Source organism: Odontesthes bonariensis, chromosome 23, assembly GCF_027942865.1.
Source record: "Odontesthes bonariensis isolate fOdoBon6 chromosome 23, fOdoBon6.hap1, whole genome shotgun sequence".
Classification (NCBI taxonomy): Eukaryota; Metazoa; Chordata; class Actinopteri; order Atheriniformes; family Atherinopsidae; genus Odontesthes; species Odontesthes bonariensis.
Window position 1 is genome coordinate 13,850,954 of NC_134528.1, and position 20,762 is coordinate 13,871,715.

At 37.3% G+C, this 20,762-nt stretch overlaps 1 protein-coding gene across 16 annotated transcripts in view; it reads left to right on the forward strand.

Annotated features, from left to right (window-relative positions):
- The window catches only part of LOC142374245 (calcium-activated potassium channel subunit alpha-1a-like), an 89,413-nt gene that overhangs the window by 38,272 nt on the left and 30,379 nt on the right, over positions 1-20,762 (forward strand). For 13 of the 16 annotated variants that reach the window (XM_075457808.1, XM_075457811.1, XM_075457810.1 and 10 more), the window contains exons 4-9: positions 5,298-5,391; positions 5,488-5,599; positions 12,111-12,186; positions 13,187-13,262; positions 13,827-13,997; positions 15,517-15,608. In XM_075457808.1, coding sequence (XP_075313923.1) covers positions 5,298-5,391; positions 5,488-5,599; positions 12,111-12,186; positions 13,187-13,262; positions 13,827-13,997; positions 15,517-15,608 — 621 coding nt within the window. Of the gene's footprint in view, positions 1-5,297; positions 5,392-5,487; positions 5,600-8,989; positions 12,013-12,110; positions 12,187-13,186; positions 13,263-13,826; positions 13,998-15,516; positions 15,609-15,693; positions 15,786-20,762 lie in introns of those variants that run through there. The other 3 variants (XM_075457809.1, XM_075457820.1, XM_075457822.1) reach the window with 2 other exon arrangements.

Sequence of the window (20,762 nt, forward strand, 5' to 3'; positions counted from 1 at the left end):
ATTAACAAACATTATTCGAAATAGTCAAAAAGTATATTATGAAAATCAATTAAATGCAAATAAGACCAACATGAAGGGAATTTGGAATATATTAAACAGCGTGTTAAAAAATAATCATGTAACCAACTCATACCAGATTATTTTATAGACAACTCTATTGAAGAGCATAATATGGAGAATATTGTAAACAAATTTAATGAATTCTATATAAATATCGGACCCAAACAAAACCCTAGTAAGCAACAGCAATGACTCTGCAAACTCATTAATAAATAGGAATCCAAAAACCATTTTTCTCACAGATGTGAATGAGGAAGAAATTAAAGCTTTCGTGAACAAATTAAAAAATAAATCCTCTATGGATAGTTTTGACATAAATATGAGCGTAGTAAAAAAAAAAAAAATCAATAATATCTCAAAACCATTAACTTATATATGCAACCTTTCCCTCCAAACTTGAAAGTTCCCAGAAAAAATGAAAATTGCTAAACTAATACCACTTTTTAAAAGTGGAAATAAGCACATCTTCACAAATTATAGACCAGTCTCTCTTCTACCCCAGTTCTCAAAAATATTAGAAAAATTGTTCAACACCAGACTAGAAAAATTTATTGAGAAACATAAACTGCTTAATGATGGACAATACGGATTTAGACCAAAGAGATCAACCACAATGGCAATCATAGACGCTGTAGAAGAAATCACTGATGCAATAGACAACAAAAAGCACGCTGTCGGAATTTTCATAGACCTGAAGAAAGCATTTGATACAATTGATCACGTTATCCTACTCCAAAAATTAGAAAAATATGGCATACGGGGAGTGGCCTGGAACTGGATTAAAAGCTATTTAACAGAGAGACAGCAATTTGTGAAGTTGGGTGAGTTTGAGTCTGAACGAATGAGCATTGTTTGTGGTCTGCCTCAAGGTTCTATACTGGCCCCATTACTGTTCAACTTATACATTAATGACATATTTAAGGTCTCTAACGTACTAAAAATGGTATTATTCGCGGACGATACAAATTTATTTCACTGTGATGAGAATTACAGTAAGCTAATAGAAGAGGTAAATCATGAATTAACTAAAGTACAAACATGGCTGAATATGAATAAATTGTCACCTAAACAAAACAAAAGTTATCACATTTGGAAATTATAGAGAAAAAGATAAATCAGCAATTAACATAAATGGTACTGAAATAGAGAAAGTAGCCGAAATGAAATTCTTAGGAATCACAATTGATAATAAACTGAGCTGGAAATCACATATCAGACATATACAGAAAATGGCAGCAAAAAATATTTCAATAGTGAACGAAGCTAAATATGTTCTAGATCCTAAGGCTTTGCATATATTGTACTCCTGCCTGGTATCACCATACTTAACGTATGGAATTGAAGTCTGGGGAAATAACTATAAAAGTTCGCTTCAGTTCCTAGTAACAATACAAAAGCGAGCAGTGAGAATCATTAATAAAGTGGGTTACCTTGAACACACAAATCCATTGTTTCTGCAGTCCAAATTATTAAAACTTCTAGATTTAATTGATTTCTATACAGCACAGCTATTGTTCAAAGCAAGTAAGGAATTATTACCGACAAATATACAAAAAATATTTTTAAAAAGAGAAGGTAACTACAATTTGAGGGGCTGTGGCAAATTCAAAGTACCAGCAGTGAGGACCACGAGGAAAACCATTTGTGTCTCTGTATGTGGCGTCCGTCTATGGAACAGTCTATGTGCCAATATTAAACAATGCCCATCCATCCACCTTTTCAAACTAAGATACAAAAAAAATGATATTATTAAAGTACAGTGCACAAGAAGATCGCTGCATACGACAGTAAAAGATGTTATAATCAGTTACTCACAGGCCTTACCCTTGGGGTATTCTTATTGCCATTGCTGGTATTTTTTAAGGAAGAAGAGAGGGGGGAAGAGAAATGTATGTATATATGTATGTATGCATATATATATATATATGTGTGTGTGTATGTATGTAAATGGCGGCGGCCTTATTATTTATTAAGAACTGAATAGGGGTGGGAATCTATAAGCCTGTCTTCATCCCACTCCTTTCCAAGCTTATTTGAATTTGCACAAAAAAAAAATTGTAATGTCCATTGTTCTGTATATTATTTTTGCTTGGAATAAACTAAACTAAACTAAACTAAACTAAACTAAACTAAACTAAAGTGATTTGTGGGACCTCTAACCCTTAGCGGATTCAGCTTTTGCGCAGCATTTATTTAAGGTTGCAAACCCACAAGTTAATCATTGGTTCGTTACCAGGAAGCATTAAGGCATCACATTTGTGAGCTGTTGTGTCCTGTTTGATCCGAGTCTGGATTGAATAGAGGAGAGAGACCAGTGCTGCTGTGGGCAGGAAGGGTTTCTGATCCATAACAAGCTTACTCTTCTTCCAGACCTGGCATGGAACTCAATTATTTAGCCGTGCAGATCTGTGACTCCACTGCATGGTCTGTCACCCTGCAATGACAGGGATTTGCTGGGCTGATGTGTCATTACAGTGAATGAGGGCAGAACTATCCTGCATAATAGGACTATTCTTAGAAGTTCTAGAAAGAGATTTTATTTGAATATTGTTACCTTTACTGTCATTTATGAAAACAAAGTAGTTGGTTGAGAAACAGTTTAACAATTAAATGGACAGTATATCTTATATAGATTTTTACAACATATCAATGACATCCTATGCATAGCCAACATGACTTGAAGCAATATTAACACACATAACAAATTGAAACTTGAAAATGCAATACAAGTTGACACAACCAAACACCTTTATTAATTGTAGGCTTGTGACAACCAGTACGTTATATGTTTAGTTTTGAATGTAGACACAGTTGTAAGGAACCTCAGGTAGAGATGAACCCTCGGTAGATTTGGATTTAATTCTGGTATTTAATTATTTTGCAAAAAAAGGAAACGAACATTTCAATTATGCTGCCGAAACACCTTCACAGCAAAGAAAAGAAAACCACCCCACTGTACGGTAAAAAAAAAATCAAACGTACAGTTAAAAACACTGAATAGTTCCCATTTCCCTCTTTTATTAAAATTCACAAATGAGGGTGTGTATTAATTCAATTAATTCTCTGTAAAGAAGAAATTAATCTGCGTTCTGAGTTTGTTACATAACAGATAAATGTGTTATTTGGCACTTGGACAAACATGAATGATTAAGACAATCACGAATAAAGAAAAAAAAACAAAAAAACAAAGATGGGCCTTAAAAGCCTGAGAAAATGAGCAGTGCTCTCTGCTCTGACACACCGTGGGAGTTTCCACTGAATCCCTGATTGGAAGATCTCAGATCAGCTCAAATTAACCACACTATCAAGCCATACAGAGCAACTTTTTATTGGGTATTAGGGTTTACACTTTTGGGGTTAAAAAAAGCAACCTAGCTGGAGTAATATAATCCTAGTCAGATGAAGCTGAAGATATCCAGATCATGATCATCAACCAGAAGATAACTGTGTGTGTCTGCTGTGCATCAGATCTGCTCAGAATAATCCCTCAGGTATTTTAATGCCAATTTATGAACTCCATGAGGACAGTGTTTCATCAGAGAATGTCTATTTTTATTATTATTTTTTTACATAACCAAAGAACAATTTTCTATAATCCGACTGGTATTAAGTAGCACAAAGCAGATTGAGGCTTTCAGTTTGCATTAGTAAAGCTTGTGAACGCAGGTAGAGGACCAGTGCATAAAAGTATGAAAATAAACAAAGAAACCAAATCTACAAGTGGGAACTGATGGCACTAATATGACTAAACATGTGCCTTATGGCAGCAGTTCCAAATACTTACATTTTTTCTTTGATTTGTGACCATCTTCTTTAGCTGCAGATGGAAATATGTTTCACAGAGATGCTGTCCGGTAAAGAAATAAAAGCGTTGACTAAAGACACTACAGTGACCTCTGTGTAGTTGGAAAACTACCTCAAAGTGGACTTTTGTGGCTTTTTGTACAATAAACTATGAAAGAGACCAAGATCAAGAAAATGTTGGCCCTCTTAGTCTTAATAATTTTAAAGGTCTGACCAGATAGGTGGTAAGTACTGAAGAATGTACCATCATGCACCATTACGCAGCATCCAGGTTGGGAATCACACTGCTGTATTGCTGCTTCTCAGAACTATTTTTTAACATGAGTAAATGTATTGATTTTTCAGTTTAGACGTTCTCATTATGAAAATCACAAGTACTGAGAATCATAGATTTCCAGACAAAATATTTTCTTGTTTTGAAGACCATGGTCAACAATCCTATCAAGTTTATTCATGTATACAAAGAGGAAAAGCAGAAATGTCACCATTTTTACATGATAAACAACACAAAGAAAAACATAAATTGCTGCACATGAATTTTGCTTGCCGGTTTTATAGGCTTAATGTTTCATCTCTTCATTTTTAACCCAACTAACCATCATTCTTCCTATTATTAATAATTCTGTTGTGTGTTCAACTATTCATTCAAATGATTTATTAATCCACACCAAAGCGTTGCACTTTTAACTGTTTTTCCCCACGGTCTTGTTTAATCCTGAATGTACAATAAGCCTGTGTTTTCATCTCAGGTGGAAGTAGTAATTTTGAAGATATTTTTAACTTCCAGGTCATAAATATGAGTGCACAATCATACTAACCTATTACATTCTCATATTACTTGGTTAATTATGTCTCTTTATTTGAATTTTTCGTGCCAGATACAAGCTTTTTGAGGGTGAGACTTCACTACATTGCTAGCACTTGATATGGCTGCCTGATCTCATAAAAGAAGACATGAGCCCTGCATGCATTTAACCCTTAAACTACTGCTTTGGCTCTGCATTTCCATCATGTTTGACTCAACATGTAATCTTGTCTATGAGATGGGAAATGCAAGACTGAGCGGAAAGCAGCATCATTTCCATTCTGAAATATTGCACTTGGAATACAACATATTCCACAGACAGTGTTGTGCAGTTATTTAAGGGTTAATCAGGTATATCAACAAGTTATTGCTCGTGTTGGAATAAATGCATGCCCTTTCTCAACAGAAAAAAAAACATTTGAAAAATACCAGTTATTGCACTTTTTTGAACACTTATTTTTGTTTTTGTTTTTTTTTGGAAATATTAAAAATGCATTTTCAGGAAAGGAAGAATGCATATTTTATTCATTATTTTATAAAGTATACATTTTACCATGTATTTTCTCACTTGGCTGCCACCATATGCCCGTGGAAATAAACTGACTTTGTTTTTCTCTCTGTCTAACAGTCCTATCGAGTCCTGTCAGAACTTCTACGAAGACTTCACTTTGCAGATAGACATGGCGTTCAATGTGTTCTTCTTGCTCTATTTCGGCCTCCGTGTAAGTGTGTGTTTGGTGAAAGAAAAATTCAGAGGGTTTTGATTTGCGTTGCAGTTTTTATGTGTGACTGCAACCTTTTCCCTTCATTATTCACAGTTTATTGCTGCCAACGACAAGCTGTGGTTCTGGCTGGAGGTGAACTCGGTGGTGGACTTCTTCACGGTTCCTCCGGTGTTTGTGTCGGTGTACCTGAACAGGAGCTGGCTTGGTAAGGAGGCACTCATCACTCTTACGCTTGGAAGGGCATATTCATTAACAGTCTGTGGTGCCACCCAGTGGCGTTTATGGGTCTACCAGCGGAAAGCACCAGATAATCTCAGCAGATCACCTTAGCGTCACCACTCTGCTTAGCGTTAAGAAAAAAAAAAAAAAGTGTCGGTATTTTGTGGTAATGTGCACATACATATTGGCATATAAGTTTTTTTTTTATTTTATTTTTTTCAGGAAATGAATTTAGCATCTGGTTGTAGAAGAGCGTGCTTGTAAAATTTGAACAACATATCACAATCATATTACAATCTAATTTAACTGCTGTCTAGTCTTAAACACTCAGCCACAGAACTTTATTAGCTTTCTCTTTTACCCAAGCTGGTTTGCTTAATAACGATATGAACTTTTATCTGGTTAACAAAGGTATTCAATTGAGGTGGGTGGATTAAAATGTACTTTTCGGTGGATTCCAAGTGTTTCCCATGTATTGTGGGCATTGTACTGCAGTTGTCATTAAGATACCCTTCACTTCTCCAATAGAGCTCTCCAGCTACAGCTGCAAAAACACTCGAATGAAATCACGCTGCGATTGAAAAGTACACGAATGTGGGGGAAAAAAAGAAAAGGTAATAGGCTTTGTTGGGGGCTAGAGCCCGAGAATAGAAGTCAATCTGCCAAATGTGTGAAGCTCATCACCCGGAGAGGTCTGTGAGGAATTAGAGGATTACATAGATGATTTTTTTCTTTTTTTGGGGGGGGGGGGGTTTGCTTTTCCTTCTCTTGTCAGCTAAGGAACAAACCTGACGTCGAGCCAACAGCCGCCACTGTTTTAGCAATGAACACTCAGAGTCAGAATGACAGCCTGATAAGGTATAGGTGTGCAGTGCTCCTGTGTATTTCCCCTGAGCTGATGTTTTGTGATTTGAGGTGTGAAAGCAACAGAAGTAGGAGGTGCTGCTGATTGCTGGCGCCATCTAGTGGAAATGTGATATTCTAACTGGCATTTCAACAATCACATATTTCTTTCACAGTAATTGCGTTATTTTGCTATACTTGTTGAAGCTATAGTTCATAGTAGTTCATACTAACCAAACCAGAGTTAGACAGGTAGTTATTGATTTGAAGCAGTACACGGTATTTAATCATAGTATATGTACTGTGCCTGGATTTGTTATTTGGTCTGATTTATTCTTGATGCAAAAATTCTATTGCTTTGCTTCAAATATACTTTATTGCTAAAATACATCATCAATTATTAGCTCTCTACATAAATAGATAGATCAGTCCATTAACAATAGTGTAAATAGTGGTAGAGTAAAACTGAAAAAAGCAGAAGTGTATGAATAATGTGAAGGAGAGCAGATGTAGTTTTTACACATGTTGTGTGTTTTGTTATTTTATATCTACAGTTGGACCGTATTTTAGTTTGAATCTGTGATGTGAACGGAGGAAGAAAGAATATGAAATTTTGCCTTTTGTCTTCTTTTCGTCATCAGATACAAGAGAAAAGCAGTGGATATTTAGATTGTAGAAGCCGATGTCCATTATTTTGTATTTTTCTTTAAAAACAAAAAAATAAGTTATTTTAGTAGACCAAGAAGCATCAACCATTTTGGATCTAGTTTATGTTACAGTATCCTAATATTACAGACATTGGCCTTTTGAGAATCTGCCTCTTAAAGCTGCAGTCTGCAACTCTTTTTCAAGCATAATGCCTGGAACTGTCCGGGGATTCTGAAAGTAGTACATTAAATACCCCAATACAAGAAAAAAAGAGTTCTCTAGGTCCCCTATATGTCCCGCTAGGTCCCTCCAAAGCCAGCAGGTTTGTTTACAAAATTGCAGACCGGACCGGTAAAAGGTAACCAATCAGGTTACGAGCTGGGCTCTGCTGCCTGTCAATCACCGATTGTGCACGCGCGATACAAGGTAGGCTCGTCCCCACGCTTATTTATCTGGACTATTGAACTTCATTACGGGCTAGTCTACTTACTGTGTCTTCCATGATCGCAAATGACAGGTGAGTTGATGAATGAGGAGTCGTGTACGCGCATCTACGTGCACGAGTTCTCATGTGTTTTGATGGGGCGGGACAGGAAGTTGAATAACTTTTTATTTTTCGGTTAAAAAATAAGCATTTCTTGCATTTTGCGACTACGGAGGTCACCGTTTTCAACTTCAAGCGTTCTGATAGATCATGTAAACTCTTAAAATGCCAAAAATTAGGACTTTACGTATGACAACAACAAATCCTGTAGACTGCAGCTTTAAACCCTTGGTCATAATAATTGTTAGAATTTATTTCGTCCTGGTGATTTGATTGTGATCATTGTGGCGGCCTTCCTCATATATCCTGGCCCACTTGTCTTGTTGTTTTTACTGTTTGTGTAGGTGGTGTTCTTTTTGTTGTCCTTTCAGCCCTGACTGACTCTCACTTAGTTTTACACAAACGAAAATGCAGCACTTCCTGTCACACACCACCTGCTCAGACCAAGCAGCATACAACCAGCACATACTTTATAGACCTGTTATTCTATTAGGGGTCTACCAGAGTGGATCGTTACAAGCCTTTTCTATTCTAACATGCCACTGTATGAGCAGCAAAGGTAAATAAAAAATATCATTGGGGCTGTTGATGAGAACGACATCAGATTCGGAATTCAGCTCACAGTGGTTCACTGTTGTCTTTCTGCTGGAGCAGAGCCATTAATAGAGGAAAGTTGTTTTTGCTGCTGGGATTAAATTATGTGCTGCGCAAATGGTCTATCTGTTTCTGAATTTACTGATTAAAAGTAAATATTAAATCTAATTCAAACTCAACACTATTGAGTGTAGATGTGTTGTAACATTTTCTGTCTTATTCCAAGGGGGAAAAATGTAATCTCTCTGTCAGTGGGATATTGGTTATGGAGGATTAACTCTTGAATTTGTGTTTGGTTAAACTGAGTTATAAACAGGTGCTGGTTATCATCAGCTCAGCAGGATCTGGTCTTTTCCGGTCCAAAGTCCATATTTGTGCAGGCGCTCAGCCAAAGTGCCAATCTGCCAATGCTGCTGTCTGAACATTTTGACACCAAAAACGCTTCCAGAATTGCAAATACTCTCTTACATTGACATGCTTACTTGTGCTTGTCGATGTGAACATGACACACTTGTGACATGTTGGCTAGAAGTACGCATAGTTTTGGGAAATAACAGTCAGGATCAGCTAATATGTCTGGACTTAAAACGCCGACATTCTGATCTCTGCAACTGTGAAATATGAGCATCACATTTTTGTCTGACAGTGAAAATAATCCAGTGCAACATCGCTCTTCCAGATAAGACATTCATGTCTCAGCTGCAGACGCATGCTGCAGCTTTTTTGTTTTTTTTTTACCCCCAGAGACTAAAAACACAGAAAGAGGCTTTTAGTATTAAACTGTCCGTTGAGACAAAATGTCCCCAAATGCTGCTCCCAAACTGGTGGTCACAATGCTCAAAGGTTACAAGTTAAATACACAAAGATGATTAATGGAAGAAAGAGGGAAAATGTTTCCCTTCTGAAGACTTTTAAATTCATTTAAGAATTTTGACTTATGACCTCAGCAGCTTCTGGTTTTCCAGGGAACACATCCGTAAGTGAGAGCTATTAGCACTCTGTGAGCTGTTTTCTGAGGACCGCTTAATACGTTTGCCATGTACAACACGATGAAAGAGGAATAAAACTCAGATGTATGTACAGACTGTAGATGTACATACATTACAAAATATGTTTTCCTTTTTGTTTATTTGAATAATGAGCAAAACAAAAAGTGAAGAAAAGAAGGTGGTTAGAGGCTCCTCCAGGTTCACAGACTGAATGAATTACTGTCAGGACAGTTTCATTAAATTAAATATTTTTATTCAAGTCACTAAGTTTAACATGACAGCTTCTTTTCCACTGCTTTGATTGGTTAGAAAATGTTTATGGTAAGACAAGTGTTTATCAGTAAAGTTGTTCTAAGCTTGTCACTGGGCTGACATTATGCAAATGTTTTACATGGTGATTTAGACGATGTCTAAATTTTGTTACAGTGAGAGAAAATAAGCGTTAGTAATCTTTGGTATGGACTTGGGGGCCTTTGTGACTGCAGACATTTTACATGCAAACGTACATTGAAGACAGGGAAAAAAAAACAAAAAAATGACTGTAAGACCTATCATACCACCTGTAAGTGATATGATTAAGGTAATGTCTGACCCCCCTGCCAATTGTTTGTTACCAATTTTGCAGAGTACACCAACTGCATCTCAACATTTTGAAGTGTTAACTTTCTGTGATGCAGAAATGATTGTTTTATTTTTTAAATTTCCTCTTAAGAATATTAAAATTCTCCCTCTGAACCATCCACTCTGACATGATTGAAAAGGCTTTGTGGTGTGTTGCTGATGACAGAAGTGACACTGAATGAACTTTACAGACACAGGTTTCTGTCAGCTGCTGTGTTTTTTATGCCTGCGGTGACATCGTTCATGCTGCGCGTTTAGTTTCAGCATCGACTGCAACAACAGTTGTTACGTCAGCTGTGATCATTTTAGGGATTATTGTGAAATCACTGAATCCATCAAATACAAAGACCACCAGAGCTTCCTGCTTCTCCACAGCTTTATTGTCTTGTTTTCTGCGGTGGGACTAAATGTGTGACAAAGATACATCCTGTTCTGGTCCAAGATTAGAGAAAGAAACTTGGTTGGTCAACAGTGGTTTGAGTGTTAGAGCGACGAGATGTAGGTTATAATGTGAAGCCAGCTGATGGGCATGCCTGCTGTCTGCCCTCTTCTTTTCTCTGGATGAATCCTAAAGGAGCTTATACTCTAATATCCTGATGGGAAAGGGTTTGCTTTAAGCTTGCTGAATGCACCGTTTCGCCATGAGGAGGTTGTGACGGTTTGAGGTAAATCTGATCACAACATGTCTTCAGAAAAGAGTTGCTCTTGATGCCAGACTGTTGAATGCAAATGTCACAAGGGCATCTGGCTATTCTGACGTTTTTTGTTTTTTTGTTTTTTTTTTGTGGATGATATTTTTTTTGACATGATTTTGGGCGAGTCTGAAGCGGAGCAGTGAAAAATAATTTTTGGACTTTAAGCTAGAGACTTTTTTCGCATAATTTCAAGACATGATTTCGTCTAAGATGTTGGTGTACAAGGGGGCCGATGGAAGCACACACTCCAATGCACCTTCTATTGCAACCAAACGCAAGAAATCAACCGGGGAGCTCTTCCAAAAGGGTTACAGGGTCAGGATGGGCCACGGGCAGGTCATCGACAAAGAAGACCAGGACAGCATGTGCTTCAGCCTTGGGGCATGCTTCCACATAATCTCCTACTGGGGTAAGACCTGCAGGACGTGGACTTGAGGGGGATCTTTGTCTAAAGCTGAAGGTTGGCTTGTCAAAACTCTTTGGACTCTGTGTGTCAGCTGGAGCAGGTTTTGGATTTGTTGTGCATTATGTTCCCCATCTGGCAAACGTTCACTTGTAATAATAATTGAGATTTGGCAAAGCACACAGCTGTACACGTCATTTTTTTTTTTCATAGATTATTTATTTATATTTCTTTTAGCTGAATGATTTGTGTTCTTTGACACAAATATGCTCCAGTAGGGAAATTTGTCTGCCCAATTATTTCATGTGACAATTGAATTTGACTTGTTTGATTATTAATAGTTATTGAGGCCCCAAATGTGATACAGATGCAGCTTTTTTTCAGCTGAATTATTCAATTAATCATTTGTCTTTTAAAACTGGATGGGTGTTCCTTTCAGGAGGTTTCTCACTGCAGTGTGTCTAGGCATTCTCAAGGAAATTATATTTTGCTTTATCATGTAGTTTTGTTGATCAGTTAAGCCTTTTAGACAGAAATGCCATTAAAAAAGGGAACAGGGCTGTGATTTAACGTCTAAATATGATGTAGAAGCTCAGGCTGGCGCTGGCACAGCTGATTTTGTTGGTTATGTTGTCCTTGAACTGTTGGCAACAGACATTGACTCAATTTTTTTTTCCTCCATAAATACCCTCAAATTTCAGATTTGACGTCACATATTTTTACTCATTCGTTTTGGCATGTCAGCCTCCACCTGTCTTTATTCTAATCCAGGTTTTCATTTCTTCTATGTTCCGAGTTTTACGCAGCAGGGATGATACTTGTGTTAGGTAGATGCCGGTGCACGGCGAGGCTCCCGGGATTACAAAAAGAGTGCCATGAGTTGATCAGGAGATAGCTTGAATGTCGAATTTGTTTTTATTTATTTGTTTCCACGCATTTCCAAAGTGTTTCTTTTAATACAGTAAGCGCTTAGTGCTGCTCGATTAGTGGGGGTGTTTTTTTTTTTTTTTTAAATCAACATGAATCCATTGAAGCTGATAAAGATGGATGAAAGTATGAAAGGTATGATGCTGTTGATAAGTTACAATCGACTGTCACTGGTCTTGTCTGAGATTATGAAAATGCATTTCTGACCAATTTCTTTATTTCTTCTCTGACAGGTTTGAGGTTTTTAAGGGCCTTAAGGTTGATACAGTTCTCAGAAATTTTACAGTTTTTGAATATACTAAAGACGAGGTAAGTGTGTTGAAATTTACAGTTATTTTTGTTCATATTTGAGTCTGTTTGTAATGTCTTCATCTTTTTTGAGTGAATATTGCATTTTAGGTAATATTTTCTTGCTACACGAATGTTGTTTAATTCTTAAGGGGAAAAAAGTTTTCTTTGCAGTATTTCGCCTCAAGCAAATTACGCCTGAGCTTTAATTTTAACTGGTAAACATTAATGCTGATTTTAAAGCGTTTTTGTCTTTAGTGCTTTCAGCACCATGTGTACAATTGATACGTTACAAAATATCCTGCAATCTTGGATAAAACAGATTTCTGTTTTTGCCCTTGCTGCTTGGAATTAAAGCTTTTTGCACAGATGTCATGTCAGGAAGAGCTTATAGCATAACAAAATGCTTTAGAGTAATCTCCTTAGTCATTCACTCAGATGACAGCAACACATAAAAAGCGGACAGAGGTCATTCAGGGACTTAATACTGCATTAAGACATATACGGTACATATACTTAAATGAAGGTTGCACTTAGAAATCCTAAATACATAGTGAGGACAACCACAAAATGTATCAGTTAGAATTAATATTCTTAATGGAATAAGATGGTGAACGTTGAACGAATATATATTTTACACTTTTGAAAATCCATATTTGAACAGTAGAATTCAGAAGTCACTGTAGTGTTGTGTAATGACAACAAAACAAGTAAAGAATGTACTAAAATTCAAGATTAATAAGGAAAAATGTGTCAAAGTATATGCTGTGTTTAAGAGTTTCATTATCCCCTGACTCAACAGTTTGTCAGAATTAACAATGAAGCCGTAGATTACTTCTACATTGTGTCTGAAGAATATGATGAATATGATTATAGAAATGGGACTGAATTGTTTGTGAGTTTGAATTTCTTCTGGTGTAGATGTGCAGTACATAACATTCCCGCATCACTGTAATAAATTACACCAAATGAATAGCAACTTGTCGTTGAGCTATTTTCTTTTGCTGTCTTTTAAAAACAGCAACTCGATTAAGTTGGTGAATCTGTGTTCGATCTTCATAAGCACATGGCTAACTGCAGCAGGATTCATTCATCTGGTAAGTCTGTGGCAGCCATTTAATTCAGAACAAAGTTCTGTATGTTGGCAGAGCGAATATTATCAATTATTTATTTATTATCAATCTGCACTTAGTTGTCAGCCTATTTAGAACACTAAGCAAAGACCAGTAAATGTCTGCTTGATGAAGGCCACACATTTTCAGCATTTGTTTAAACTAACTAGTTGATGATGCCACTGTTTGTTTTGGAGGCTGCTGCTTGTGTTGCAGTTGAACTGTATTGTAGGGTTTCCACCATGTTAAACGATCCATTCCAATCAGTCAGGCCGAATAAAATAAATCAAACATCCTTTTGGTCAATTCAACAATCTGAATTAAAGAAAAACGACACCCTATGAAGTGATCATACATATGAATTTAATGTTATAACAGTAGTAAAGAGGAGTTATTGCACGGCTGTTGTACAATTCGACTCTGTTCATTCTAAAACTGGCAGCTAAGATAAAAAAGTAAGAATAATCATTGTAAGACAACAATAGTAGTAAATAATACTTTTACAGTTATTTGTTTTTGTGGTTGTATAAATCTTTACCTTTCTTCCAGGTGGAAAACTCAGGGGATCCTTGGGAAAACTTCCAAAATTCCCAGGTGCTTTCCTACTGGGAATGTGTCTACCTGCTCATGGTAACGATGTCCACGGTCGGCTACGGAGACGTGTATGCAAAAACCACCCTGGGCCGCTTGTTTATGGTCTTCTTCATCCTTGGTGGTTTGGTAAAAATCCCACTCATTACCTTATTGTCATCAATTCTCGCTTTAAAATCCTTCATGCAACCAGCCATCACACCCCATCAGGTGTTAGCAAAACGCTGGGACTCAACTCTAGACGCCATTCACCTGTTGTTTACACAGATCTGTTTTTGTGGCTCCCCACTCCACCACAGTATGTCGCATGTCATTTACTGTATGAGTTGTCCACAAGTTATGCAGCATTTATTTAAGGTGAAATGCTGAAGTTTTATTTTGTTACATTTTCATTCCTTTAGGAAATATACAATATTTGCAAATGTTTCTTATGTTATTAACTGTAAAAGTACTACGGTTTCAGGTGGCTCCACCCTTCTGCTCCCCCTCCCTCTTTCCAACAAACACCGTGAGATGGGGATGATTTCTTGAAGCTCAGCTTTATGGATGTAGCAACGTTATTGTATCCCACTTTCTGCACAAATATTCTCAGTCATATATATGACTTGGTTGCTTTTCTAATGGAAATCCAGTCTATCCAGTCAGAGATTTATATAGATTTATATAGATCTTCAAGAGACGAGAAACTTGGGGAGCAATGGGCAGAAACTGATTCAAATTTAAATAAAAACAGGATGCAATACTTTGCAAATTGCTTAAATCCATATTTTTTTTTTTTTTTTAGTAGAAGAAAGACAATATATAAAATGTTAAATGTGAGACATAACTTTTTCATCTTCAATACATTGGGACAGGACTGTGTTTACCACTGGAGATTCCATCTTCTTTTAACAACAGTCTGTAAATATCCGGGAACTGAGGAGACCAGTTACTGGACCTTTGGGACCTTTGTTGTCCCATTATAGTCTGATAAAGGATTCTAGCTGCTCAACAGTCCAGGGTCTCAGTCATATTTTGAGTTTCATGTTGTTTTGTAAATGTTTTCTGCTTGTCTGAACAGCAAGCAGGTCAGTCCAGTGCTCGGGCTCTTCTACTACGAAGCCATGCTGCTGTAATAGATGCAGTATGATTTTTGTGGTTGTTCAGGTGGATGTGCAGTGGTGCAGACTCTTAATGTTTGCCATCCATTTGGCTGTGCTGTTCAAGTCAACCCAACATGAGTGTTTGTTGGACAAAACATGGCATATAAGGCTTTTCTTGATTACTATCATTTTTATTTTTCTACCGCAGATCGGCATACCGCTCATCAGCTGTCATTTTTCTCCTTTAGTCTTCCAATACCTGTAAATATTAGCCTTTTAATTTCCTTTTTCATTCTCATACTTTTTTGCAATATATGGAATGTAACTGATGCATAACTTCATGTTACATTCACACAATTTCATTCAGTTAATTTGAATGAATGACACATTTCTTATTTTCTTTCTCTGATTTCTTTATAACAAATTAATATTAATGCTCCTGCACAAACAGTAGTGGTTCTCTTTAAGACTTTATGGATTTTTTTAAAAGCAAAAACAGAGGACGTACTCTTCTCTGCTTGTCTTTTTTTTTTAGTCTCTTCTTCTGTCTCCTATCTTCTCCTTAGGCCATGTTTGCAAGCTACGTCCCTGAAATCATAGAGTTAATAGGAAACCGCAAGAAATATGGTGGTTCCTATAGTGCGGTTAATGGGAGAAAGTAAGTATTCAAGGAGGCTCTACTGCCTCCGCCGCAGTAGAACCTTCTCTGCATGCCCTTTTCTTTTTCTTTTTTATGCATGTAGGCCATGTTTGCTCGCTACGTGCCAGAAATTGCTGCTCTCATCCTTAATCGGAAGAAATATGGAGGGAGTTATAACTCGACCAGAGGCAGAAAGTAAGTCAATCAAATTAGCAAACTTGTAATGGTGTGGTTTTGTGTGACTTGAGTGTTCCTCTCATAAAGAGGTGACGCTCAGATTTCTGCTAAAATGGACGTAATGAAACTGGGATTTGAGATGTAATGATCTCAATTAGCACTAAAGTCACACTGTGACTGAAGAACTTGGCCATGATTAATGTGTTGAATGTATTGTATTGCAGCTGCTTTTTTGCATTACAAGCTGTCACTGCTGCTTGTCATTAATGAAATTGTGCTTTACGCTGCAAAGAATCTCTGTCTTAAAGAGTGATTTTTGTTTATTAAGGAGCCCTAAAAGTGTTATCTTCTTTAAACAGCTGAAAAGAATCTGCAGTAAGGATTGCCAATATCCCAGAAAACTGTGACATTTCTTTTTGAAAGTTAAACAACTTAAAGTCATTTGCCATCAGACAGATTCTTTTCACTTCTTTAAAGAAGCTTTGGAAGCTCAAAAATAGACAAAATGTCTTGATAAAATGGATATCTTTTCAGTGTAGTCATATACTGTTGATGTACTGTTGTCATGTGTAAATGTGGCACATGTTGGATTTTTCTCACTGTGATAAACTTTGATCATCCACCCGACACTTGAAAATTGTTCCTTTGATCTACACTTGAATGAGTTGAATAGGACCATGCAGACATGTGGTGAAGTGAAACAAAATGTTTCTTTTTCAGAGCTGCACCAGGGTTAGGGTACAAGTAAAGGGTCATAAAGTCGGCTGCTTTACTAATGTCAGTATCTATAAAAGCTTTATTATTGTTCGCCATCATCAGCTGCTGGTCAGTGATTGGACTGGGTTGTTTTTGTTTACGTAAAGTTTTAATCCCTCTAACCCGTGGTTAACATGGCAACAGCAAATTTGTTTTTCAATATGTTGTTCATGGCGTACTGCCACAAACTCACGATGGAGAGATCAAATTTAAAGTCACAGCAGGGAATATTGATCATTGCCGATAAATTCACTAAATAAAGATGTAAAATCTAAATAAAGAGATATAAAATTGATTGGCATTTTCTATTTATCTAATATTTTACAAAAACATGAAATAAAGCATGCATATCCTTAAGATGAGTATTAGATGTTAACGATAATAATAATCATCTTCATGAAAGTAATTATAATTATAATGCTTTTAGAGGTAATATCAAATAGTATATATTTCAGTTTTATTTGTTTTGGCACTACAGTTCTCTGGTTTGTTCACATTCCAAATGTCGCCATACTATGAGGTGGTAATTATATAAATACTTAGATTCCAGAAGCTCAACAATTTTACTGTTTAGTTAAGTGAACAATAATTCTTGTGAGGAAAAAAATGTCATAAAGACATAAAAATAAACAAAAAAATTATTAAATAGATTTTACAGTAGATAACAACAGTCCCTTAATCTGCAAGTCTGAAAATTTATCCGAAAAATAGACTTCCTTATATACCATTAGTATCATGTAGTCTCACTTAAAAATTCAGTAAGTGTTACTGAGGCTAAATCCGGATGTCTGTATCTTGGCAAGCATCTGTCATCTGCCACCATTCAAGTTGACGTGTGTATCACAGTTCATTATAACTTTATGGTAGCGTGAGAAAATCCAACATGTTTTGTGTGTTACGTGCTGCTTTTTGTCAATGTTCGTGTGTGCTGAATTTGTGTTGTTAATCACTCAGTCACCATGTTTTATTTAGCTCACTCATCTCCCCATCACACCCTCCTAACTTCAGTTTGTATACCAATCAAGCAAATATGTGATGAAATTCAGTTGATCGAATTGTGATCAAAAGATAATTATCCAGACATTAATCTATCAGGTACACATGGCATGTGGTTATAATGCCACTGATTTCATTGAATGTAGGACAAATTGTTAAACTCCAAACCAATCAAAACTAAACACCAAGGAGAAAGAGTAATCTTTCTAAAAAAGGAAGAATTTATATAATTGTTCATTTTAGACAATCAACAAGAAAATAATTGTAAATATTTATATGATGTAAGCCCCAATGAGTCACCATGATGAAATACTAGAAAGTTATCCATCTTTTCAGCACTAAAGAAGCAACAAACTCCTACATTTGATCTTGTGTGCCATCGCTTGCTTCATGTGTGTTTTCCAATGTGCAGTTTTTCTCAGCTTGAAAAACCTTCACAGCTCTGCTCTGCTTGTTAATTTGCATGCTTTGCTTTTGAACATTCTTGGCCTTAATCTTCAGTCTGACCTACACCCTCAGAACTAAATAAAATCTTGACTTTAAAGACATTCTTTGACATTTTGGGAAATGTTCTCTTTTTGCTTGCTTTCGGATTTTGGAGCGAAATAATTAATGCCGGCCATGTTTGTGTAGGCTAAGGCATGAAACGATACCCTGATTGCAGTAATATCTGGGCCGGTTCAAGAAGAGGTTGGGCAGTATCTGACTGTCACACACTGGACTGAGACTCTGGTTTTACTGATTTGATTAAATAGAAGAACAAGTTATGACTAGTTCATGCTGGCCCTTTGTCAGCAAGTCCCCATGAAAGACGAGAGGTACTTCCTCCCTAACCCCATACTAAGCATGATTCATACGTTTTAAGGCCGGCGCACACCTTTACGATTCGTGTACGATTTTGTCGGCCCAATGACTTCGCATGGGAATCGTAAAGGTGTGCGGTAGCAGCCGACAAACGATTTTGTCGCTTGTCGTTTCATCGGATCAAATCAAACATGTTTGATATTTCCGTACGGATTTTCCTTGTGCCGAATACAATCGTATGTGTGTGCGGTCTCTGTTCCGATGTCATCGCGCAGGATTATTTAAACAGTCAATGGGAATAGCCACTTAGTCACGTTGGACGACTACGACACAAACATGGCTGCCTCCAGTTTGAAAGTCACGTGATTTGTGGCTTCCTATTTCGGTCATGTGATAACATTCGGTCAAAAAAATCGTAGCTTCGCAAGTGTGTGCGGTGGACGTGCGAGTGTGTCAAATACGGTCCGAATTGTTATGCCGATCACCCGAAAAACGATGCAACGATGACATTGTAAAGGTGTGCGCCGGCCTTTAGTAATTTATAGCAAAATGAAATGACTTATCTGCAACAAACATGTTTTCTGACCACTTTCGAAGAAAATTACTCAAATAAGGACACAAAAAACCCTGAACTAGAGGCAGGATATGATTAGCTTAGCTTAGCATATATCTACCCAAAGAACAATTTTAGCCTGCTTTGTACTTGATTTAACATGTCTTTTTTAGGATTCAATGACAAAAAAATCCAACTGTGCATGAGATTGTACATGATCTCTCTTTGCATAGACCAAAGGTCTGAGTGGAACAGGACTTTAGTTTTTGTAAACCCTCTTCTACTTGCAGTGTCATTTCAGTGCAGACAAGCGGAGCAAACCCTCTACTTGCAATTATTTCCACTACACAGGCTACACAGTGACTTTTTTTTAGTCCATTAAGCCCATTGAGTGCTATTGGCCAACAGCCTTATATAAAATGGATGGCTAATGTCAGAGCCATAGGTATGTGCCCATATCCCTCATATAGGTGTGGGCTACTCTTGGTTGTGTTGGCGTGATGTTGTTGGTCCTTTAGTTTTGCTTTTGAAAAGTGTGTTTTGTGATGTATTTGTGTTTCATTTCCACTCTACCAGTTCCTGATGAAAACTGTATGATTTTAGGCTTTTGCCATGAAATAAACTATGACGATCTTGATATTGGGCTGCAGAGTGGTGTGGTGGTTAGCACCGTTGCCTCACGGCAAAGGCCTTTCGGTGTAGAGTTTGCATGTTCTCCCCATGTATGCGTGGATTCTCTCCGGGTACAGGCTTCCCACCGCCATAAAACATGCAAGTTAGGTTAATTGGTGACTCTTAATTGACCCTAGGAGTGAGTGTGATCATGGATGGTTGTTTGTTTTGTTTGTCTCTATGTGGCCCTGTGATGGACTGGGGTGACCTTTCCAGGGTGTACCCTGCCTCTCGCCCAATAACAGCTGAGAAAAGCTTCAGCTCCCATGCGACCCTGAGTTGGATTAAGCGTGTATAGAAAATGGATGGCTGGATAAACTTGATATTGCATGGAGTATGACTTTCCAAATTCAATTTCCAGTGAGTGGGGCACCATGAATATGCTAATGAGTTTCATCTCTCAGCATTTTAGTTCTTTCTAAAAGTCTCCCCTGACTTTGTAAGCTGCCCTTTGCTTCACTCATACAGTCAAGGACAGGCAGCAATTAAATAATCCTCAGGGCTGCTAACTCTCCCTAATGTAATGTCAGTAGGCCTTTTCACATAAGAAGCCGCAACAGCTTGCACTTTGTTAATCTGCTGCGATACATTGTGTTAGAACAGTGTGCGGCCACCTCCCCTGGAATAGCCTGCTTCCCTGTCAGCTTTTTGAGGCATGTGCCAGGAGCACAGTGTGTTTTTCCAAGGAAAAGGTGAACACAAACTTAAGATACAGCTTTTTTTTTTTTTTTTTTACTCATTGGCATGAATTGCAAACAAGAGTGGGCAGAGGGAAAAAATATTAGAAAAAAAAAAACTAAACCAAGCTGAAACGGCTCTGAAAAAAACTCACTACAGACCAGTGTTTGTGGACCAGTGTCCACTGGTATTTTTGGTGGGACACTGCAACGTCTCCATATAAACTGCACTTCTGTTCTAGTTTAACATCTTTGGATAAGATGTGAAGGCTTAAGGAATCCTTTTTCATGCTATCATTCAGTGGGGTTACATGGCACTGAAAGGATCATATAATTGGCTAAATTACAATAAGAATGAGTTGAGCAAGGGTAATTATCCTTGGATATATGGCGGTGAATGAATCAAATCAAACTCAGGCATTCGAGAAAATGGCGAATGAAGAGCAAGATGAAGGTACGTCCCTCTACATTTCGTTTGTGATGAGCTGCTTATTGCACAAACGCGATGCACAACGGCGCATTCTCCATCGCGTTGTT